The sequence below is a fragment of the Rutilus rutilus genome, assembly GCF_951802725.1.
Source record: "Rutilus rutilus genome assembly, chromosome: 3".
NCBI classification, from domain to species: Eukaryota; Metazoa; Chordata; class Actinopteri; order Cypriniformes; family Leuciscidae; genus Rutilus; species Rutilus rutilus.
Window position 1 is genome coordinate 21,191,213 of NC_140211.1, and position 25,695 is coordinate 21,216,907.

The 25,695-nt window shown below is 38.8% G+C and overlaps 1 protein-coding gene across 1 annotated transcript; it reads left to right on the plus strand.

Annotated features, from left to right (window-relative positions):
• Positions 1–23,513, plus strand: mindy2 (MINDY lysine 48 deubiquitinase 2). The gene is made up of 9 exons (XM_084405702.1): positions 1–926; positions 2,572–2,629; positions 8,239–8,303; positions 13,116–13,274; positions 13,899–14,001; positions 14,874–15,016; positions 16,118–16,291; positions 19,270–19,461; positions 22,937–23,513. Exons 1-9 carry the CDS (start codon positions 105–107, stop codon positions 23,099–23,101), a joined length of 1,881 nt encoding a protein of 626 aa, XP_084261828.1. The 5' UTR covers positions 1–104; the 3' UTR covers positions 23,102–23,513.
• The last annotated feature ends 2,182 nt before the right edge of the window (positions 23,514–25,695 follow it).

Sequence of the window (25,695 nt, forward strand, 5' to 3'; positions counted from 1 at the left end):
GTGTATGAAGGGATGACGTCAGAGGTGGAGATGTCATGGCGTCGTCGGAGCTGAGACTGGAGCTTGCCATCTAGTTAAAGGTTGTCGTTGGTGCGTTCAGCGAAATGGAGAAGAATGCAAACCCTCATCGAGACGCAGGAGGAAGTGTCCTGTGCACCGCTATCCGTGCAGAACCCGCAGATATCAAAACAGTCGGCGGAATGAAAGATGTCTGCGAGAAGAGAGAGACTTTGAGTACTTGTGCAAGTGCTAGCGGTGCTAATGCTACACCCTGCACACAGACATCAGATGCTGCTGAGACAGTAAGCAAGAACGCACAACCGAGTGTTTTACCAGAGAAACTGTCGCCCGATGCGGCGGATAAGCTGAGCAACGGAATGGGATACGAACCGTTGATGGCCGTTGCTGGGAATAAAGAGGGTGGCACCTCAAAGTTAGTAAACAACCTCACGGGAGAGCAATCCGACATCAATAACGTGCAAGCGGGCGGTTTGGATGGAGGGACACAAGAAACGACGAAGCTGGCCAAACCTACTTATTTGTGTCCAGACAAAGCAAAACCTGCAAACTCGAATTCAAACGATCACACCGTTTCTGAGGGTCCTCCGAGTGGGAGCGAGCCCAGCATCGCAGAAGAGTCCCGCAGCTTTGATTCACTAGAGTCCTTCTCCAATCTGAACTCCTGCCCGAGTTCAGACCTCAACAGTGAAGGACTGGAGGACAAGGGACTAGCTTTGGCTATTCAGAGTGAATACGGGGCCGAGGGAACGAAAATCCCCTGTCTTAAAGACAAGGTGACCGGTCAGTCGTTGTACCACATCAAGTGGATAAAGTGGAATGAGGAGAACACGCCTATCATCACACAGAATGAGAACGGGCCGTGCCCGCTGCTGGCTATTATGAATGTCCTGCTATTGTCATGGAAGGTAAATAAGATGAGGTTTTGCTCGTTTGGCAGGTCACACTACCACCCAAGTTATTGATGTGCAATTGCTGTGTTTTACCCGGTGTTCTAATTATCCGTTAAAACATTTTATTGGATTGTGTTTGTCTACTTAGTAAGCACCAGTTGTCACTGGTATTAAATAAAGGCACATTCATAAATTATTTGCTTATTCAAAATATACTTGATTAAAATGAAGAACACTAACTCACAGAGGATAACCTATCATGTTTGTCTTCTAGACATGTTTTATTCTGCACAGTGCGGGTCGCCCTCTCATGGGAGCGGCCATGTTGACATCTCTTGACCCACTGTGTAATGCTGTTTACAAAGTTATTAATAATAAATAATATAAATTGATATACTTACTTTATTTAGTGATGGTATGGGACAGTATGCGTGTGATTTAGAAAGTCCAACAGAATGGGTACAAAATATAATATCTAAAGTTGCTTGAGTGATAAAACAAACTACAATGTTAGTAAAGGTAAAAGTGTCAATATAAAGTCCATATAAAAACCACGAGTACTATATGGACCCTTTTCACATTTCCGGTTTTCTCAGAAGTGGAAGTCGCCATAATTGCGTAAACTTCTATAGTGGTGACGAATGGGAGATGACAGCAAATCTTTTTTTTCTATTTCCATTTGCTCAAATAACAAAAGAAAAAAAATCATTACAGCGTTTCCACGACTTTCCAAAAAATAGAAAGAATATAGAGAGATTGATCGCAGCAGTTTGTAGAGAAAATGATGTGATCTTTGCTGTCACTCCCTCTGCCATTGTATTAAAAACCCTCTCAGCAGTGTGCATTTCTTTTTTCTGTAATGTACTGGCATATAACATATATATGGTATATAACACAAAGTATAGCGTTAAATTTTGTTAAATTAAAAAATTTAAAATATTCACATTGATGTTGATAAATGTGGAAATCACAGTGTCAACACCGCTGGTTTTATATATTTTTACATTTCATTAATTGTTAATGAATGGTGACTAAATATGTCCATATTTGACTAAACAAATTGTAAAAATGTGGAGACATGATTTTTTTGCAATAGCATTTGAAAAGTTATTTGAGATTGACTTGAAATTCTGTTTTCATCTTCAGGTTTGTCTCTCTATCTCCAGATTTTTAAATAACATCCCCTTTATTTGTAGACACACACCAGTATCATGGTTACATCCTAAACAGTCATTTGACAGACACACCAGTAACTTCTGGCTTTCAGCCTTGGACTCATTTGTATTATGAAGATGACATTTAATTATTGACTTTGACAGTGAGTTGGCAGACACACGAGGCGCTATTTCAGAGCTCAGTCTTTCATCTTGAAAAAAGAGGCACTACGTTTTTCAGCTGTGACTGCTTTAAAAGCCACTGGCATCTTATGGAGATGATAGCCACTTTCAGGCTGTTTTTAAGATGATGCCTGTTTTATTTCCTTCAATCTTCTCATAGTGCATTTATGCTGATACAGCAGGCCATTTCAACACCATTAGTAACCCTTACGTATGTGTGTTACATAGCATCATTGTTGAAGGATAAGAGGCCTTGTATATGACCATGAGCAATTTGTCATTTAAACTGCTTTTTAAATGATTTCCCTCTGGTTTTGGCACAGGTCAAGCTGCCACCTATGATGGAGATAATAACGGCAGAGCAGCTGATGGAATATCTGGGTAAGCATTTCATATGCATTATAAATGTGGACTCTTTATGTGGTCTTGTTGACACAGTATCTATCCAATAGAGGGTTCAGTAGAAGAAAGATGTTTCAGGTTTTATTTCATTTGAAGAGCTAATAAAAAAAAGATGTAGAGAGTGATGCAAAGTATGGTGGGCTCGCTGACAACACTATAATAGGGAAAGCTATGCTAAAGTCTTTCTGTCTACTTCTTTCTGCAGCTTCATGTCACTAATTGCTAGTTCGTTCCCAAAAATTTAAATTTATCCACCATAGGACACCAAATTATAGTTGGAATCATGCAAAAGCTAGGGATGTCATCCTAATTATAGGATTGTGTAATGTAATTTCAACATATGGTTATTTTCTGCATGTACCTCTTCGAGAAGATCGGAGCTTTTCTATTCATAACGTTGGTCTGTAAATCAAATTAGACTCTGTTGTGCGTTCGATAAACAGCCTGTCAGAGAACCAGAAAATGTGATATGTCTTCAGGTGCTGATGGACAGCACCAGATCAGGGAAATACCCGTAACGTCACAGAATCCAGATCCCTATTTCCACTGTGGCATGTTGACCTTGAACACAGAAGTGTTGCATTACTGCAGTGAGACAGTTGCTTGGACCTCAGTTTCTCACATTGCATTAGCTTTTTTATTACTAGTTTAAAAAAAGTGTTTAATAGTTTAAAAGCATCTTGTCCACTAGTCCTAAATATCAGTGATGGAATGTAAAAGCAGATTGTTCAAGAAAAAAAGGTTTATTTAGCCTCACACATTCCAGAAATGCCAAGTATGAGATGAATCTAGATATGAGCACTGTAGGTGTTGTTCAGAGGTCGATGTATGTTCAGTGGTTTCTCTTAACAGTCCTTTACAAACACATTTAGTCATTTAGCAGATGCTTTTATCCAAAGCGGAACATCACAAGCGATTTATAAAATGCACAATCTTTACTGGATTCAGAAGACAAGGAGCATCCGTATCCCGGTGCTCTCTGGATCTAGGGAAAATGCGACTCATAAAAACAAATCAAGCCAAGGCACTCGAGAGTTAAAGTAAATGTATATAAAAAGCCTTTATTTCATTATGGCTTAGGCAATTAAAAACAGTTTTCAAATAACCGCACACCGACACGTTGCGGCTAATGAGCCTTAATCAGGGTGATCTTTACTGGATTCAGACTGTGCTTTGTTTGAAGTCTTTCTGGAAAGTCTTGACTTCATGAACTTTGCAAGCTTGTGCCTTGCTCACCCTCATAAAGTGCTGTGGTTGTGACCGCAGAGGATGTGGTCTCAAAATGTCATTCCTTACATAGGTGTGGTCACTATGGTGTATATTTTCAGTTTTAAAACTTGACAAACTTTTGTATGCAAGAAATTTATCCACTAAGAATAAGAGTATTTATTAAGCATGTGTGTTTGAATGGCAGACTCTGTGGTTAAAGATGCACAAAATGTTCAAGTTAAGTTTAGAAAGCCTAATCATGCTATTTAATTTTACATTTTTGTATTATATGTAATAATCGTTTCTTCTAATAATTCCCCATTCTTGACTGAACTTGCAATAAAATGGGAGAGCATGCATCATCATCATCATAATAAGATACAAGTGACAAGGGTACAACAGCTTCCGGTGAGAAACACTAGTACCCCCTGAAGCTGGTCAGGGTCAGTTTTGCAGCTTGGAAAACTTGACTTCATTGAACATGCTTGAGGCCATACACACCCCATTCCCAGCTGTTCGTCTAGAGACCACTCTGAAGTATTCCTCATATTTGCTGAGCTGTTGATAAGCACGCACGTCCATGTGATTTAAAGCCTGCCTGACACAGAAACAGAAATGTGTCAGATGGAGAGTGTGCCAGCTGGGTACTTTTTACATTTGCTGTTGAATGTTTGACCTTCTGAATGTTCCTTTTGAGGTACTCCCATCATAGCTTAGAGCTGCATTTATTCAGAAGCATACTCACTTACGCTCTATGAGACAGCCATGGTTAGCTACACAGGCATGTGTAAATTGCTTTTCTCTTCCCTAGGTGCAGTAAGCTGTTTAACTCCATTAGACAGCATCTATCTCACTCTCCTCTGCTGTACTTTACAGCACTGTTAGTGTTTTATTTCCAGGCAAAGTCAGTGGCCCATGAACAAACCCTGTCAACTGCACTGTCTTATCTGATTTGATCAAAGCATGCACTTCAGTTACTGTTCAATTTCCGAGCATCTACTATAGTATGTTTCCCAAGTAACCTAATAAGTTTTTTTACACTAAAGGCTTGTTCAGTGTTCAATGCATTAAATTGATACAGAAGTGTAATTAATTTTATTAGCTTCAAAACAATTTGGCCAAATCCTGATGACTGATTTTTGTCATTATATGTTTTTGGTTGCCTGAATATATTGTTCATCTACAATAAAAAAAAGACAATTGCAGCATGAAAATGTAAGACTTGGGGAAGCTTTGATTTGTCTCATTATTGTCCCTGTTGTCAAAAATGAAAATTCTGTCATTTACTCAGCTTGATGTTATTCCAAACCTGTAACTCTTTATTTATTTGTGGAACACAACAATAATTTAGAAAGAATTCACCTGGTTGAGACTGAGGCTTTCCAGCTTCAAAAAGCGAATGCAAAATCACCATAAAAGTTGCCATATTCTTGTGCATGCTTTTCTTTTGATGTTAAATTTGTGTCACGATCAGACCCCCCCCAAAAAAGTTGTTATTTGTCAGAAATTGGCTGTAACTTATTCATGAGAGTTTTGAGAGTTATCGAGTATATAAAGATTTAAATATCAGTCTGTTACTCTCACACAATCGTCAAAAGACCTAGAATATGCCACACGCCATCATATGGACCACTTTTATGATATATAATGGTACATTTTTATGTTAAAAAGTCTCATCTCCATGCTGGCTATTATCATGAAAAAGTGCAGCAAGTACAATTCTCTTTTTGTGTTCCACAGAAGACAAAGTAATGCAGGTTTGGAGCCATATGAGACCACAATGACAAAATCTTCATTTTGGCTGAACTATCCCTTTACAGCTTGATGTTATAAAGTGAATGAGAGCAGCAAAGCAGTGTGAGTAGCAGCAGAAGCTTTTTAATGGGTTCTGATTAAAGGAGAGGCCTGGTATGGGAGAGACAAAGAAATTGACTGAGGAAGAGATCAGCTGGAGATGAACTGAAAGAGAAATGAAGAGGCGGGAGTTGGAACAAAGTGTTTTTGCTAAGCAGAAATAAACGAAAGTAGCCCAAATGAACCTGCCTGTGCTGGGCCGCATTCTTGGCACTGATCAGAGGAAGCTGGAGTCTGAGGGAGTGGGCCGAAAATAAAACAGCCGAGCTTCACGCTTCTCTCTCACACGTTCGTGCTTTGTCAGAGCAGAAACATCTAGGCTTCCTCTGGCATTTTGAACTTGTTTGTTTTGAACTATGGCTGGTGCAACCATATAATTCGGTGTCGCTGAATTATTAGTACAATGATAAGTCACTGGAAAGCTTTGAAAGGTGACAAGTATGTGGTAGTCAATAGCAGTAGACTGCTCTGGAATTTGCAGTGATTTGGCCTTGATTTAATGGTCAGCACAGCCGAGCAGTGCTCCTGTACCTAGAGCTGTATGTGTGTTCAGAATGTTAATGAGACGGATGACAGGTGCTCCTGTATTAGAGCAAAACCCAGGGTCAGTTCTTCTCATGTCTGCCAGGATGCCAGCAGCCATGGCTGCCCTCTCTCTCTGCTCCAGCCCGCTTCACTGATCTGCAGGAGAGTTAGTTCGGACAAGACAATAAAAGGAGGACAATGATAAAACTTGCGTAGAGGTCAAACTAAATGTTGAATTGAATTCTGAAACTACTTGTTTTGAGGTCAGTTCCTTGTACCACTAGACCGTTTGGGGAAAAGTTTAAATGCATTTTTTTAATTAATAATAACAACAATTATTCATAATAAATGAAAATAAGAAATATTACTACTGTGATCATTTCTTAATTTTCAAAAGCTAATCAAACTTTTAACTGACAGGAAAAAAAGATGGTTGGCGCAAATGCACGTTAAAATGACTCAAACTCAGAGTAGATGCTGCTCTGAGACGCTGCAAACACCCGCGGATAATGAGCTCGGAAGAACATAGTGCCAAGCTTCACTCTGAAATAGGCAGCGGTTTTTTTTATTATTATTAAATCACCACTTTTGCAATTTGATAACCGCACTAAGCCTTTTATTAATCGTGCAGCCCTACTTACATTTAACCATTTAGCATACGCAACTTACAAATGAGGAGAACAATAGAAGCAATTAAACTAACAATAGGACAACAATATGCAAGTGCTGTGACCCGTCCCAGTTTAGTCTAATGCAGTATACATATATTTTTTTAAATATATATATATATATATAGAATAGAAGAGAAAAGAAAAGAAAGTGTACATTGACAATACATTGCTACATTACTGTACATTATTTCCTTGACAATCTCACTCCCTATTTACACCTGTATTAACATACATTTGCATACCATATTTTTGGATCGGACAGTAACAGTTGTTTAAAAGTGTATCTAGCAAGCAATGTTTTAAAACTGTTTTGGCACAATGATGTGTTACATGAATAGGCAGTCATGCACAAATTAGTACAGCCACATTTACCATTGTTCTGTGAATTTACAGTCGAAATCCAGTCACTTCAATGGGAACTTAAGGACGAAAGGTTTCACACTGGGTTCAAATTTGTCTCACAAATTCACCTTGTTGACCAATAGAAAGCTGTTTGGTTTGAAAGAGACTTCTGCATGAGCCGTGCTTCACATCACTACATTATTGACATTGGACAGTGGAACTTTTGTCGTGAAATCTTGCTAAAAATTCACTAAAGTAACTGCACTACAACTACGTTTACACTACAAATGTGATATTTGCATCTTTGACCACCTCCGAGTATGTTTACATGCACTTTAAGTTGTATTTCAGAGTGATGAATTTTTGTTTGTTTTTTACAGTGTCATATAACGACTCTAGTCTGATTGAAATCATAGTAGTTTGTTTTTTGTGGAGTCGGACTAACAGACCTACATAATGCTATTGTTGCTCGCTCGGCATTGCCCCACATGTATACACATTAAACAGATTTCAGTTTGCCTCTAGTCTATTTGTATATACTGTACATACATTTTAATATGTAATTGGATGTATATTTGTAATTTTTGATTATGCATTGCGTCACGTGTATATATATTGGACAGACAGGTGATTGTTGTAGCTCAACAACACAAAAACTCTTACAAATGCACATGTAAACAAACTATGTGACATGCTAGTTTGACCTTGTAGGCCCATCCACTAAAACAGGTAGGCTCCAATCACTGTCTTGCCACAGTATTGACAGACATTCACACTAAAGCTGTAAATACAGAATGGCTGGGGTTGTATATATCTACTGCTTTTGGTTTATTGCCATATGTAGACAGTTTGTTAATTGCAACAGGGTGAAGAGGAGAGTGATGTCTCCTGTGAGCATGTGTTTTCCATAAGTGCACTGTCTCTCAAATGTTTTTTTCACTAACCCTCCCTTTCTTTTTCTTTCTTGCTTTCACTCCATCACAACAGGAGACTATATCCTTGAAGCCAAGCCAAAAGAGATCTCAGAGGCTCAGCGGTTGAACTACGAACAGGTAACAGAAACAGCAGTTTTGCTTGTGACTCACAGAATTGAAGTCTATCGAAGATAGCCAGTCTGTTTACATACATAGTGTGTTTGTGTGGTGGTGCAGTGCTAGCACTCAGAGCGAGGAGTGAAAGGTGAGGCCTAAGGCTCTGACAGGGGAGAAAACATTAGCCAAGACACATGTAGACACTTAGACAGAAAGATATCTTTCTCACATTCTTGCATCTCTTCTCAAAATATCCTTTTGTTCTTGTAGAGCGCATGGCTTGGTTCTCTGTTATTAAACAGCCAGTTATTCTCTTTGGCATTACAGTACTTTTAGGAAACATTCTGTGTTAGTCATCTAGATCAACACCTATGCATCCCAGCAGGAATTATGCATGGAATCACCATTGAATTAAAGGAATTGTGAAAAAATGGTCCATTTCTGTCTGGATCCAACTGTTTATATAATGGCAGGAGTAAATGTCATCATTGTGTTGCATTGAGAGAGCGTGAGCCTTTTATAGAGCTGTTTGCCGCACAGCGTTCGGCATGTAAGGAGATCGGGTCAAGAGAGATGGCTCATTTCTCTTCACACGTGGCTGGTATGGGATGCATGTTCTGGGCTTTCTCTTTATTAGATTGTTTATAATATTTATTATACCACAAAGCCTGTCAAAAATGAACGAGTCATATTTCAGCCCCAAATCAAAAGAGGAAAAATCATATTTAGCAAAATCATTACCAAAATGTGAGTCTAATTCTAATTACCGTAATGCAATAAAGAAATGCTGAAGAAAAAAGAAAAAAATTGTATAGAATATGATTTCCAACAACAGTGTCCGATAAGCGGGTAAAGGTTTACTGCGTGTTACTGTATTTTCCGTGTGGAGTAATTTGATTCCAATTAAGCTTTTATCTGACTCCATTTTATCATGACCTTGAATTCAGGTTGAATTCAATTAGTTATTGTACTACAATAATAATAATCTATTGTAGAATCTGTCTATATTCTAGAATCTATTCAGGTCAGTTATGGTAAGATTGGCAGTTAAGGCTAGCTGTAGCCACACCAATTTATGGGCAAAAAAAAAAAACATACACTACCAATCAAAAGTAGTTTTTTATTTCATTATTATTCTTTTTTTTTATAAATTAATACTTTTATACAGCATGGATGCATTAAATTCATTAAATTGATCAAATGTGTCAGTAGAGGAATTTTATTGTTGCAACTGATTTCTATTTCGATATCTATTTCTATTTCGAATAAATATTTCTATTCATCAAAGAATCCTGAAAAAATGTGCCATGCTTTCCACAAAAATATTAAGCTGTACAACTGTTTTTCAACATTGATAATAATAAGAAATGTTTTTTTTTTTAGCACAAAATCAGCATATTAGGATGATTTCTGAAGGATCATGTGACACTGAAGACTGGAATAATGATGCTGGAAATTCAGCTTTGCCATATAAGGGGTTACCTTTATTTTATTTTAAAGTTTAATATTATTTCACAATGTTACTTTTTTTTTACTGTATTTCTCATTACATAAATTCAACCTTAATGAGCACAAGAGACTTCTTTCAAAAACAAAGAAATCTTACTGACCCCAAACTTTTGAAAGGTAATTTATTATATATATTTTCAAAATTTTCCCAGTTGTTTTGGGGATAAATTATGACCCCAACATCAGGTTCTTGACAGTCTTTTTGATATTCCCCCAGTATGTATTATAGTATATAGTATAGTATAGTATTATAATATATTCATTTTAAAATATCTCACTTCCAAGCAGTTCAAAGTCGAGTCTATTTTGTATGTGAGTTTGAGGATGTGAGGATTAAGACAACAATGTTTCTGAAGTTCCCGAGTGTGTGTTCTTGTTTATTGGAGTAGGTGGAGGCTGACTGGATTCATGCTCCTTTACTGCTCTTCTACTGCTGTCTAAAGGAGATTTTTGCTTTGTGCTTGTGTTTTGATCTAGTTTTGTTTTTTATAATGTACTTATCGTTTAGAGTTTAACTGTGCTTCATTCATGCTTGAATAATGCTGTTTCTCTACACTGTAGGTCAGCTGACTGTCTTTGGCCAGGCTCTGTGTGTGTGTGTGTGTGTGTTGACAGTTAGTGAAGCGCTTTTTTGGCAGTAAGAGAGAGTGAGGGACACACACACAAAAGGTCCGGAAGAACTTTAATGGGCCTGTCTTCTCTCTTTTTGTGTTTAGCCTGTGCAAATAGTGCATGTGTTAACATCACTCAGGTTTGACTGTGTTTATCAGCAGTTATTCAGTCTAATAGATGTTTTGATTGTATTAAAGCTTTTATAGCCATCTCAGTGAATATTGCTGGACTGGAGCGAGAGTAAAAGAGCTGGGAAAAGTGGGTCAGGGCAATGGAGTGGATCAGAAACGCTGGCAGGGGCACGGGGACAGAGCCGGGCCACACACAGGCTGGGCGTGGGTGGGGGTTGGAAGCGGTACTGGGCTCAACCGGACTGAATGGGAGCTGTGGGTGGATAGGTCTTGGCTAATCTGTTTACGCTCATCTGACCCCGGTGCCAGTTCTACATGCTCTCAGCCACCCACTGGCCATCGGGTCAGCCTGTGCCACACTGATTCATCCTGGCTCGTGTTCCAGGAGAACTGGGACTCATGACTCTGCAGTCCTCTAAAGGTGTCTAGTGTTGGTTTGGAAACATCATACTTTGGTATTGAGCTGCGAGATGATGACCTGTGCTATTCTGATCGGAGTCAAGGTGAGATGAAGGCTGTGCTCACTCGGTGTCAGAATATGGTTGTCAGGTTTTGTCTCGTTTCGAGTGCTAAATACAGTTCGGGTACGACAAAGATGGACTGCTGTCTAAATCGGAAATGACTACTTGAAATTTTAAGTCAAAACCAAATTTGTTCTCTTGATAAGTTCTAAGAGGATGAAAGCAGCGTGAGTTGCCTGAAAGACGTAAAACAAAAAGTCTTCATTTTAATTATCATTATCTTTCACTATCGTTATAGGCATTAATCAAGATTATAGCTACTGTAGAAGAGGATTGACTTCAGTATTTGATCTGATCCTGTCTGTGTACAAGACAATGAGAGTCACACCTTTTAGTAAATACATTTGTGGATCCCAAACACTGAATTTGGGACGTATTGTCGTTTTTGTACATTTTGAACGTATTCAAAGTGAAAATGAATGAAAGTGAAATGAGATCTAGTGAGAGTCATAAATGGCTTAATCTGAAAAACTTCTATCATGAATAAAGTCACAGATACAGGCTTTTTGTTAGCAAGACCGTTCACATTTTAGGATGGTCTTAACTGCCTTATTGCTTTTATAAAACAGTTACACAGATTTCTATTAGAATGCTTTTAGCACAGCTGCAACGTTGTCAGTGTTCTTGTTAGCTAAAACTATTAAAAATGGTTTTCGATTGAAGTTGAAATAAAATATAAATATTTGTGGAAAACGTAAAAAAAAAAAATTTGAAATGTTGCCATTGGCAATGTTGAGCTACTAAAATGACTAAACCTAAAACTGAAATAAAAACGTAATACAAATGACAAAGGCACAATAACAAAATTAGATAAAAGATAACTGATCATATAAAAATAAAATCACATTTAAAATGTGTATAATTACTAAAATAGATTATTAATAATACTTAGATATTATTATCATATACCCACCCGGTGGAGGTGGGAGCCAGAGGCTTTGTGGGCAGATCAACATCACGCCTGCTCAAGGACCTGGGACTGCGGGGAGCCACACTGAGTAGATCCACCATAGAGCTCTCTGAGGAAGCTGAGAAACAAGCCACTGGCTCTGGCTGAAACGACGAGTCAAGGCTTGGGGAGTAACATCCAATTAGGTTTTGCTGCAGGGGGTGTCAGGGAGACGTCCAGGAGATGTTCTGGGTTAAGGGGCGTTTCGAAACGTCAATGAGCGGTGGCCCCCAGCTGAAGACCCTGCAGCAAAACCGTGCGGTATGCGGTCAGGTTTAGGCCTGCCTCAGGGAAGAGGACGCCCCCGCCATGCACAGTCCACCACAGGCACCGCTGGAGGTGCGACAGGCCTAAGGCCCAGCAGAAAGACCATCTCGCTGTAATGAATAAAGACAACACTGAATGCTGTTGACCAGTCAGCTTCCAGAACTGGAACGTTTTAAATCAAATCCAGAATTCCAGTGAATGGGACTGAATTAAGTGAAAGTGCAAGGAAATCCCTTGTAAAACCAGGAAATGGCCAGGGCTGAAATCTCCCAGAGACAGAAGGGCAAAGATAATCTCACGGTTTCTAGGGATTCATGGGGTTTGATGTATCATGTGGTTGATACATGGTTGTGTTACAAGCTCTAATCCCAACAACTGTCCACACAAACTCGTTTTGTGTGCTGTGACCGATCAGCTTAACAGATGGTCATACTGTGAGTCCTTAAAAGTGAGCGGAGAGCTGGACAGATTATTATTATTATTATTATTATCATAGGATCTGGAACGCCGAACACACACACACGTTCAACTTCACACTTTAACTTTTGAACTGCGCTGTAGTTTGTAGTCTTGCAGTGGCTTGTGTTTGAGAGTCATTATGATCAAAACAGAAAGACCGGAAGTAAAGGAGGTGAACTCTGGGTGTTTTGAGCTCTTTAGTCGCTAGTCTAGAGTTATGAGATTTTTCCTGCTCAGGGTAGTGAGACAATTCTTTGGGTGTGACATTTAACAGAAATGCATGCATTTGTTGTGTAAAAAGAAAAAAAGAAGTTACTATTCCCTCATTGTTTTTGTATTTGCCTTTATAATTCCTTTGCTCTCTCTCTCTTTCTCTAATCTCTAGAATATGAGTGATGCTATGGCGGTGCTGCATAAACTGCAGACAGGTCTGGATGTAAACGTTAAGTTCACAGATGTGCGGGTATTCGAGTACACACCCGAGTGCATCGTCTTCGACCTGCTGGATATCCCACTCTACCACGGGTGGCTGGTCGACCCACAGGTCTGCATGTGGGCTTTAATTTCAGAATCTTATTCTACTGTAGTTATATGCTCAGTTTCACAAATACATTATATGCAGTGCATAAGCAGCTTTAGTAAAAAAAAAAAAAAAGGACTGTCAATCAATAAATAACACATTATAATAATTAATTACAAAATGGCAAAAATTTGGCATATTTATAACTATATTAAATGCAAATGTATCCAATTAATTGCAAATAATTGCACATATTAGTACTTGCTAAGAAAACCCCTCAAATTAAGATACACATTATTTACATTTTCTTTAGTAGACTTCACTAAAAGTGGCTTTAAAATCAATATATTGTTGGTTTTAGTTCCATATCATTGGAGATAAGCTCATCACTGGGCTACAACAACAATCTATTCAGTTGAGTTTGTCAGTCAATGGGTTTTTTTACGCATAGCGCCTGGAGCATCATGGTTTCACAATGGCGTATCAAGTTAAAAACATTTCAGCTGTTAAAAACGTGCTGCGGTTTGTAGTTACATTATGTACAGATTAAATTGATTGATTAAATGAACACATTCAATTGATAGCCCTTATAAAAAGAATCACCTATGTGGAACGTTAACATTCATGCTAATATTTTGCTCTCTGTAGATGGCTGATATAGTGAAGGCAGTGGGGAACTGCAGCTATAACCAGTTGGTGGAGAAGATAATCAGCTGTAAGCAGTCAGACAACAGCGAGCTGGCCGGGGAAGGTGGGTATTCACTGCTTTTATCTGTCTTCTCCTCCTTTTCCTTTCACACATTCATCCAGGCCTCTTCTTACAGAAGGCAAGCGCTCATCCGTAGCATTTCCCCTTATGACTGGTGTCATGCATTTGGATGTATTAATGTCTCGGATACATTTCTCTATGTCCTGAATAGTGTTTGCATCATTCAAATAAACAACTATCAGAGTGTCATTTAAGCACCCTTCTTCCTTTTAGTTTTTAGCTGTCTGAAACCCTCTCTCCTTTTCTTAGTGTGTTTGTGTCTAAATATATCATGATCTTGTCTGTTTTCTGTTGCTGCACTATGTGCCCTTTTCTCTCCAGTTGATTTTCTGCCTCTGCCACTTACACTCTATCCCTGTACAAGCATACGTGAGTCTGTATGTGTCAGGCTGTGTTATTTTTGTGCATTATATAGTTTCAGCGAGTGTGTTTAAAGGAGTAGTTCACTCAAGCATGATTTTTTTTCTTCATTTCTTCATCCTGTTGTTTCAAACCTGTATGACTTACTTGCTTTTGTCTGGAGAAATTTGAAGCTACAATGAATTGAGGTTGGGACTTCAAAATACAGTAGCATAAAAGTGTCCTAAAATTAGTCCATATGACTCATACACATTATTCCAAGTGTTCCGAAGGCTTTGTGTGAGAAACAGACCAAAATAGAAGTCGTTATTCACTGACAATCGTCATGGATCGTGATCGACTGATTATGTGAAACGATCAGGATTGTTTACGAATCAGATATTGTAATGTACCAAGGAGAGCTAGGGTGGAGATCAAGATTTCACATTCATAAAATGATCTTGTATTGTATTGTGTGTGTCAGAGAGGTCTCACACTGCCTCTTTCTTTTCCAGGATTTGTGGCAGAGCAGTTTCTGAACAGCACAGCGACTCAGCTAACATACCACGGCCTGTGCGAACTCACCTCTACCGTACAGGAGGGAGAACTGTGTGTCTTCTTCAGGAACAATCACTTCAGCACTATGACCAAATTTAAGGTGTTTACATTGAAGTGTTACTTCTGCAGCGTTTTGAGATGATGGATGCTGAAAGATGGCTCTGTGCTGCTGTGAATAAGCACTCCTATAAGTAAATGAAATAGTCTATAGAGGGTATGTTGGTGCCCCCCAGTGGCTAACAACAGAAATGTAAACTGCTACTGTGAAGACTATAAATATGGTATACCAAATTACCACGATTTGGCATCTTTGAAAGGTCAAGGTCTGCCTATAATCACATGCAAGTAAACTGATATGCTGTCAAATTATTATTATTATTATTATTATTTTTTTTTTTTTTGAATACTTGTTTGTAAAGTAAAAAAATTAGGCTATTAATAGTTTTTGTTTTCATCACATATGACACACCACAAATTATACTATCTGCATATGTTAAAAACACCACAAAACATCAGAAACATCTTAAAATCATATAAAATTTAAAAAAAACTGCAAAGTCTGTTCAATGTTTGATCCATCAAATGCACTACTACAAATCAAACTGTAATACTTGTTGACAGTGAAATGCACTCATAATTCGCAATTTCTACTATAATTAGCAGTAAAATTGTAACTACTGGCATATATTTTTCAGCAACATCAACAGGATTTTTATATAGAATATACCTATGATCAAAAGTCAGGCTCGGGAGATTAATTCAAACCATCCAGAATTCATTGAAAATACAAAAATGTATATTTCTATTTAGTTTTTGTTTATATTTGTTCACTTTTATAGTTTGTTTGAATTAATATTTTATTATTTATATATCTTAGTTATAAAATTATATATCAATCACTAATTCAGGGGGCTAAACTGAATGTGAGAGTTTGAATTGTTTTGGATGTTGACTCTATATAACCACCAGCTGTCTTATCAGGGAGACTGTAGAGCCTCTGTCTTTTATCTGGAGGAAGTGGAGTTGTTCTGTAACAGCAGGATACACTTCACCCACAGATAAAACTCTTCCATGATCCTCATGTACACACTTCAGAACTTGACACCACTGCTGCTCGGTCTGTGTGTGCTGAAAGATTGATGGACGAGAGTGTTTTAGGCCGCTGAAGTGTTTTTATAAATGCTCTCTCTGTGTTCCTCAGGCCCAGCTGTACTTGCTAGTGACAGATCAGGGGTTTCTCACTGAGGAGAAGGTGGTTTGGGAAAGTCTGCATAATGTTGACGGCGATGGGAACTTCTGCGACTCAGAGTTTCATCTGAGGCCGCCCTCTGACCCGGAAACGGTGTACCGTGGTCAGCAGGACCAGATCGATCAGGTCAGGACTAGTCACTCCTCAGGAGTGCTAAGTTTTGTTCAGTCATAAACACTGAGTACTGTAATTGTTTCTTTGGTTGACGTCTGTGAAAGAACATTTGCATGATGCCACTATGAGAAAGCTCATACAGTGAGATGTCACACTATTCACTATTAAGAAATTATTAGTTTTATTAAGAAATAAATAGTTTTATTCAGCAAGGACACATTAAATTGATCAAAAGTAACAGTAATGCCGTGTGTCCACCAAAGGTTTTTTTTATCCAGCAGAAAACGCCTAGCTGTGGGCGCTTGAGAGGCATTTGGGAGCGCAAATTTTTTTTCTCTCTTCAGTTGAGACGCTTTGCTTGCTATGATACGGAATATCTGCAGAAGTGTTACTAGGATCTCATTTCAGATAGTTTGTTTCTGTATTGTTTCTATATAAAAATGTCAATACAATGTAAAGTATTTGCTCTTGCTCTTGTTTTACATTATTTTGTTCCGTTATTATGCTGCTTGTTGTCATCTGTTGACGTTGTACAATCAGGATGTGGTGGTTGGTTGGTGTGGTATTTGTCCCGCCCCTCCTCCACTGTGATTGGACGGCTGGGTAAAAAAATGACAGTGACGAGCGCTGCGTTTGTTGACCAAGTTTTCAACTCTCGGCAAGTGCTCAACTTTGGTGGACACACGGCCTAAAGACCTTTACATTCATTGTTAGAAAAGATTCCACAGGTTACAAATAAATGTTGTTCTTTTGAACTTATTGTATTCATAAAAGAATCTTGAAAAAAAAGTATCACATTTTTTACAAAATATAAAGCAATGTTCACCATTGACAATAATAAAAAATGTTTCTTGAGCAGCAAAGTAGAGTAATTGCTGCTGAACATTAAGCTTTGCTTTTCTGTTAAAATAGAAAGCAGTTATTTTAAATTATAATGATATTTCACAATATTACTGTTTTCTCTGTACAAAAAAAAAATCTTAACAAAGTTGTAACTCCTAATCTGTTCGACAACAACATTATACAATTGATTGTGTTCCCTAAAAAAAATGACACTGTTTAAAAATAATTACTAGCAACATCGGATGAGACGTAAAACCGAGGTCCTGACTCTCTGTGGTCATTAAAAATCCCATGGCACTTCTCGTAAAGAGTAGGGGTGTAACCCCGGTGCCCTGGCCACATTCCACCCATTGGCTCTTGCCAATCATGGCCTCCTAATAATCCCCATCCACTGAATTGGCTTTATCACTCTCTCTCCTCTCCACCTGTAGCTGGTGTGTGGTGAGCGCACTGGAGCCGTTGTACGGTGGCTGCCGTCGCATCGCTGTACAGTAGTGCATATTAAAAAAAACTGTAAATGCTATAAATTACAGTGATTTATCACAAACACTGCTGCCTTGATGCCATTAAGCAGATATTAGATAGAGCGAGTTGGGAATTCAGGTGGTTACTTGTCCCAAAATGTTTCAACACATGATAAAATGTTCTGGGTCTTTCCCAGGTACTTGTCTTATGAAAAGCATGAAGCCCAGCCCTGCGGCATTAATTACTTTTAATAATTACTTTTTAAAGATCCAATCCTCAAAGCTTTGAAATAGTTCCTATGCTTTTGGACATCAAGAACCCATTTAAACATTTCAGTTCCTGATATTTAATTTGTGGTATTAAAGTAATCACTCAGGAAATATCCTGTGTGTGTACCAAATGGGGTGACTAAGAGATTTCATGATTGTGCAAAGCCACAGTGATCCTCAGATAAAGGCAAGCTCTGGAGACTAATGTTACAGTGAGCCGTGAATGTTGAGACGCAGCCAGGCTCTGTGAGAGAAGAGTGCACTGCTGTCCTCTAGCACCAATTCTGCTCCATTGCCCGCTGGAAACTCTCCTCAATTATTGATGTTAAAAGCTCCCAAATCCTTCCTCCAGCTCTGTGTAACCCTCCCCCTGTGCCTTTGGGAGCCTTTAATGCCTGATGGCCGAACCAAAGTGCCTCACGTAACACACATTTCTTCTTTCCCTTTCTTTCTTCTACTGTTGTATTGGCTGTTTAATAATGAAGTGTCTATTAGGGCTTGGAGATCACCGTGCTCTAAACACTAAACATTTGGTCAGTCAGCAAACTAATTGGTGTTTAGTTAAGTAAACTAAATGGTCATGGGTCATGGGCTAACTCTCTTTTTTCATGAAATATAACATAAGCTCATTACTAATGTAAGGATTCAGGCTAAGCTGTATTATAATGCTCTACAGAGAGTAATAGTTCACCCACAATTTTTTTTCTTTTACTCGCGCTCATTATGTTCCAAAGGCGTATGAGTTTGGGAGTTATTATATATCCAAAAGGAGTTATTTAGCAGAGTGTTCAGGCTGCACTAAAAGAGGAGGTAGGGCAACTAGTAATATACATGAAAAGTACGTCAAATAAATATATAATAAATACATGCACTATGTTATTCATCAAAGGACCCTGCAAAAAAATGTATCCCGTTTTCCACAAAAATATTAAGCAGCACAACCATTTTCAACATTGATAATGATAAGAAATGTCTTTTGAGGACCAAATCAGCATATTAGAATGATTTCTGAAGGATCATGTGACATATGTAGTGATGCTAAAAATGCGGCTTTGCATCACAGGAATAAATACTATTTTTAAAATATATTAAAATAGAAAACATTGTTAAATATTATTACAATTTAAAATAATTATTTCTGTCTTTTACTGTATATTTTTAATAAATGCAGCATTATTTAAGATATTTCTTTCAAAAACATAAAAAAATCTTACCAACACCAAACTTTTGAATGTTACCATTAATAATATAATATAATATATACATCTATGTATTATTGCCTTCTACCATAAATTCTGGTACACTCATTATACAACGATGTCATCATCCACTTGTTCAGCCTGGACAATCTGCCAAATAACTCCATTTGGGTCATGGAAAAATAATCATGGGTTTTGCCCTCTGTATGTGTAGGACTACCTGATGGCGCTGTCTCTGCAGCAGGAGCAGCAGGCCTCAGACCTGGGTTGGGAACAGATCCCAGAAGGCATCAGTGATCTAGAGCTGGCCAAGAAGCTGCAGGAGGAGGAGGACTGCAGAGCGTCACAGTACTATCAGGAGCAGGAGCAGGCGCAGGCAGAAGCGGCAGCAGCTGCACAGGCACAGGTGAGTTACCCTAATAAACTTGCATTCAAAATACTTATATATATATATATACTGTTAGGGGTTAACAGTTTAGGACCCAAGGACCAGATGTTTGAAAGAAGACCCAGAGTCAGAATTATAATAAATTGAAGAAAAGTTTTACTGAAGATAGTTTGCAGTTTCCTCAGCAGAAGTCAGCTTCAAGACTCACACAGGAGTTCGTAGGCCGCCCCGCTTACAGTTACAAAGATCACAGCAGTTATACCATTTCCAAGGTCTAAGCTACGTTCTTGCTTCAGGTTACAGTTTCTGACTGGCTAAGAAATAGATAAACATAGTAATTTTCCACACATATACAGATAGACGGAAGCATATCGATTATGCAGCTGACACTTGGACCCTGAAGTCAGGCACGTCGTGACCTTCCAGGTCACAGATTTGGGTTGCTGGGCGCCAACAACAACTCAGTCAATCTCCAATAATGCCAGTGGTTCCTTAACCTGTAACCAAAAAGACTAACACACATACCGACACACAGCTTTTCCAAGGTTGGATTTGGCCAGGCTCTAACTATAAACAGGAGAGTCCTCTCAAAACATCAAGATAATATGTTCTTTCTCTCAAGGAGAGCTACACTGTAGTCTAACTGGAAAGCAAGGCTTTAACAAAGAAATGGTCCCTTAAACTATAGACTTCAATGACCCCTAAATGTTTTTTAACACGTTGAAGACCTTTCTCAAACACAAAACAAGTCCCTATTTCATTTCTGGAAGCCAGGATAAATAAGCAAGCACTGTTACTGCATTCAGATATCAAATACTGACATTAAAGAATACATGAAAATACCATTTCAGTAATCACACTGGTAACTTCTATAATAGAGTAAAATCTCCAGAGAAGTCATTCAACTCATTTGATACTTTAGAAGGAAAAATATTGATTAATACCTTGATTATAATCACTAATTACATTTACATTGAAGCAGCAGTGGATTCCAATCCACCTCCTTCAATACACAGTCAAACCAAAATGTATTGAGACAACTTCAACATTTCTCACATTATCACAGTTTATTCGCTATAGTTTAGAAAATGGTAATAAAATATGACAAGAACTCAGAGTTATCAAATCAGTTGATATTTCACTGGTTTTGGCCATCCTTCTGTTAGACTGTCTCACAAAGTACACAATTAGATAATAGCAATTTAGGTAAACCAAATACCAAGCAATGCTTAATTTTGTTCAGTCTGTGGTGTAAAAAGTTCGCCTTAGCAATTAAAGAAAAAACACTTCGGCAAAACATGGTCAGGTCAAAGTGTCTGAATAAATTTTGGGCCCAAATTTTTATAAATTTACTGGTAGTCCACTGTATGAAGAATGTTTGGGTATAATATGTCACAGTTTACTTTATTTTGCTGTCCTCACTTGCTGCCGCTAATGTGCGTCTAGATTTCTAGGCTAAACCTCACTTACATACAGTGGGGAGAACAAGTATTTGATACACTGCCGATTTTGCAGGTTTTCCCACTTACAAAGCATGTAGAAGTCTGTAATTTTTTATCATAGGTACTCTTCAACTGTGAGTGAAGGAATCTAAAACAAATATCCAGAAAATCACATTGTATGATTTTTAAGTAATTAATTTGCATGTTATTGCATGACATAAGTATTTGATACATCAGAAAAGCAGAACTTAATATTTGGTACAGAAACTTTTGTTTGCAATTACAGAGATCATACGTTTCCTGTAGTTCTTGACCAGGTTTGCACACACTGCTGCAGGGATTTTGGCCCACTCCTTCATACAGACCTTCTCCAGATCCTTCAGGTTTTGGGGCTGTCGCTGGGCAATACGGACTTTCAGCTCCCTCCAAAGATTTTCTATTGGGTTCAGGTCTGGAGACCGACTAGGCCACTCCAGGACCTTGAGATGCTTCTTACGGAGCCACTCCTTAGTTGCCCTGGCTGTGTGTTTCGGGTCGTTGTCATGCTGGAAGACCCAGCCACGACCCATCTTCAATGCTCTTACTGAGGGAAGGAGGTTGTTGGCCAAGATCTCGCGATACATGGCCCCATCCATCCTCCCCTCAATACGGTGCAGTCGTCCTGTCCCCTTTGCAGAAAAGCATCCCCAAAGAATGATGTTTCCACCTCCATACTTCACGGTTGGGATGGTGTTCTTGGGGTTGTACTCATCCTTCTTCTTCCTCCAAACACGGCGAGTGGAGTTTAGACCAAAAAGCTCTATTTTTGTCTCATCAGACCACATGACCTTCTCCCATTCCTCCTCTGGATCATCCAGATGGTCATTGGCAAACTTCAGATGGGCCTGGACATGCGCCGGCTTCAGCAGGAGGACCTTGCGTGCGCTGCAGGATTTTAATCCATGACGGCGTAGTGTGTTACTAACGGTTTTCTTTGAAACTGTGGTCCCAGCTCTCTTCAGGTCATTGACCAGGTCCTGCCGTGTAGTTCTGGGCTGATCCCTCACCTTCCTCATGATCATTGATGCCCCACGAGGTGAGATCTTGCATGGTGCCCCAGACCAAGGAAGATTGACCGTCATCTTGAACTTCTTTCATTTTCTAATAATTGCACCAACAGGTTGTTGCCTTCTCACCAAGCTGCTTGCCTATTGTCCTGTAGCCCATCTCAGTCTTGTGCAGGTCTACAATTTTATCCCTGATGTTATTACACAGCTCTCTGATCTTGGCCATTGTGGAGAGGTGGAGTCTGTTTTATTGAGTGTGTGGACAGGTGTCTTTTATACAGGTAACGAGTTCAAACAGATGCAGTTAATACAGGTAATGAGTGGAGAACAGGAGGGTTTCTTAAAGAAAAACTAACAGGTCTGTGAGAGCCGGAATTCTTACTGGTTGGTAGGTGATCAAATACTTATGTCATGCAATAAAATGCTAATTAATTATTTAAAAATCATACAATGTGATTTTCTGGATTTTTGTTTTAGATTCCGTCTCTCACAGTTGAAGTGTACTATGATAAAAATTACATACTTTACATGCTTTGTAAGTAGGAAAACCTGCAAAATCGGCAGTGTATCAAATACTTGTTCTCCCCACTGGAAATGAACTATAGTGTCCTGCACCCACCAGTAAAAAAATTATATGTGGTGTCTGAATAATTTTTGGTTCGACTACATATATATATTTTGCAACATAATATAGTGTATTACTCTAGTCTTAACATGCAAATATTTGTTTGTAAACAAACTTTCAATGAATAATTCTCCATTGTTTTTAACAGTGGATGGGCACTAATGCATTTAAAATGAGCTTGCAAACATCAGTAGAGAGAAGACTGTCATTTCACTAGAAGATTTAATTATGACATTTTCATGAAAAATTATAGGTCAAAAGGTCAAAAATGAAATGTACGCATGGATGAGTCGTTCACAATAAGATGGGGTGAATGTTCATTTAATGTCAGTTTGAAAGAGTTCAAATAAGAGGTTAATTTGTTGTTCTCCTGTCTGCAGGGACAACAGCCAGCAGCGGGTGCTGAGCAGGTGGATCGAGCGGCAGCCGCTGGAGCCTCAGCAGGGGGAGCCACGGCTTCTCCCAGCCCAGGAAAACAGCCCTCTACGGGGGAACGCAAACCCAAGAAGGAAGCCAAGGACAAAGACAAATGCATCTTGTTGTAACAGCAGTGGACTACGTGGAGCGCGAACCGGGGCAGCAGTTTAATTCCAGTGGCTCTGCAACGCATCTCCCAGCGTGAGGTGGAGAGAGAACGAGCAACAGAGATGAAGCGTGATGGACTTGCCATTCTCAAGCCACTTGTGCCTGACTTTAACCCTCTGTGTTCTGAAGATGCAGACAAGCAGAGAGGGGTGTCACTACAAGGACTATCACTACATCTTTCGTAGAGCTGGCCAAATGTTCTCAGCAGGAAAATCACACTGCAGTGCACTATATTTGTGTGGGGTCACCAGGGAGGGTGGATTTTCTTTTTTTTAGTAAAACAAGGTAATGTACACAGCACTAGGCAAAAAAAAAAATCCCACCCCAAAAACAAGAAGAAAACTAAACATGCCACTACTTTTTTCATTATACAAAAGCATTTTTGGGGGGGATTTCCGTTATAGCTGTTGTTTATAAGCTATTTTATACCGATTTACCGTATGTATATATATATATATATATATATATGTATATATATATATATTATACATACATATATATGTAGATTTGTTGTATTGGTCAGTTTCTGTTGTTTAACTGAAGGATATCTGAGATCTTTTAATGAAAGGCCGTTCACATGAGCAGGTAGCAAGCCAACAAGTCGCTTGGCAAAAGGTGATGTCTCAGGACATGATGTAGGCCACCACAGTTCTTTGCCTGGCAGTTTGATGCCAAATTGAACAATGTTGATATTGTAGGAGTCACCTCCATTTTAGAGAGCGTAATCCTGATGAAACTGATGCATTTAAAAAGTTTTTCCGTTTTAAGCTGTTGAAATATAGATGTGTCTGATTTTGCCAATAGGACATTTACTGTTATTTTCAGTGAACAGCTGACACTACTATTAATGTACATAGTTTTTAAAATATCAAAGTCATTAGGTTATATAAAAACACATGGCCATTTTTTTTGCTTCGCTCCACCCCTTTTACATTTCAGCCAAAAGTCTGGTTCATATTTGCCTTATAAATTAAGTAATTGAGTAGGATCATTGTCCATGAAACCTGGCATTGTTGAATGAACAACGTTATTGCCCAAATACCGAATGGTTAAGGAAATCTTGTTTTATCTTAATGGTTTGGGATTTCCTCCATCTAGTGGTCGGACAATATCGGTTTTACAGTGGGCTGATGTTTATACTGAAATGTGGAGAGCAGGTTGGCTGATTCCTGATAGAAATAACGAGAGGAGATTTAACACTTCTGTTAATCGGCCAGGCGGACACTGTTTTCACCCAATGCCGAAAAAATGGCTGAACATTGGCGAAATAATCGAGCTGACCGACATATATCGGTCTATCACTAACTACAGCTATAATTTTCAGACTCTTTCATGTACACTGTACATACTCATATATGCTATATGGATGTAAGGTAGGAAAGGATGACTCAAGCCCATCCTGTTCCAGTGCTGCCTCCTGAGAGACAAAGTCTTTTCTATACAAACATTCCAGCTATATGCCTTGAGCTGAGCATTGCGCTGAGACTCAGACTCAGAGAAACGCTAACGTTGGGCTGTTTTCCCTGTTGTTCTGCTCTCACAATGTACGAATGAACAAATCCTGCATGTAGACAAGCTCGTGATGGTGTAGTCGTAGAACAGACGGTTGCCCAGTGGTTACATGGGAGCACTGGTAGAATCTGTTAATGCTAGTCGTGGGCTGGAGCTGTTCCTTTGACGTTTGGTCCCTCAGCGGCCAATACTCTCTGTATATAAAAAGCCTTACAATATTTACAGGATCTTTTATACTGACACAAATAGGTGCAAGACAAGACTGAGACAATCTGTAGACCTTACCATAGACAGAAAACCGCACAGGCCTTCACAGAAGGAACATATCCATGAGTGTCTTGCAAACAGTTTGATGTGTTTTAGCTTGCTTGGTAACGGATATAGATACAAACTAATGTACAACACGGGGTTTGATTTGAAATAGTCCCCTTTGTTGAGGTCATTTCACACCAAGAATGATACTACAACGATAGCTACATTTGCGTCCACACCAACGGATTTAAAGCCGAGTGCATTCTGATTAGCTGTTACGTTTTTTTAATTTATTGTTTATTCGTCAGCTGGAAAACGTAATCGTTCTGAAAGCGATTATCCAACGATATTGTTCCTCTGTGTCATTATAGCTGTAGTGTGGACTTCCCTATTCTCATAGAATCAGAACACTATCGTTATAGTTATCGTCCCTGGTATACACTTTAAAATGTATAGCTGTAACTACCATTTCAACTCGAGGAATTGGGCTTTTAAGACAAACATGACTATTTTTGAAGTTGTTGTTACCTGAGGTGAATTAGCTGGCATACTAATATTGTTTAGCCAGAAAGTGCACAACACAGTTTGTGTTATTCTGTTGTTGTTGTTTTTTTAAATGTTTTTATTGTTCCCCCAGAAGGTAATAGCATTCACGGTATCATTTCACATTTCAAGAACTATATTTAAATTCATAAATGTCAGCAAGCTTCTGTGACTGGTGTCATTCGGAAGGAAGCGCAAGCTAGTTACGATAGATTTGGGAGAGAAACGTCTTAAAAGGTTTGTACTT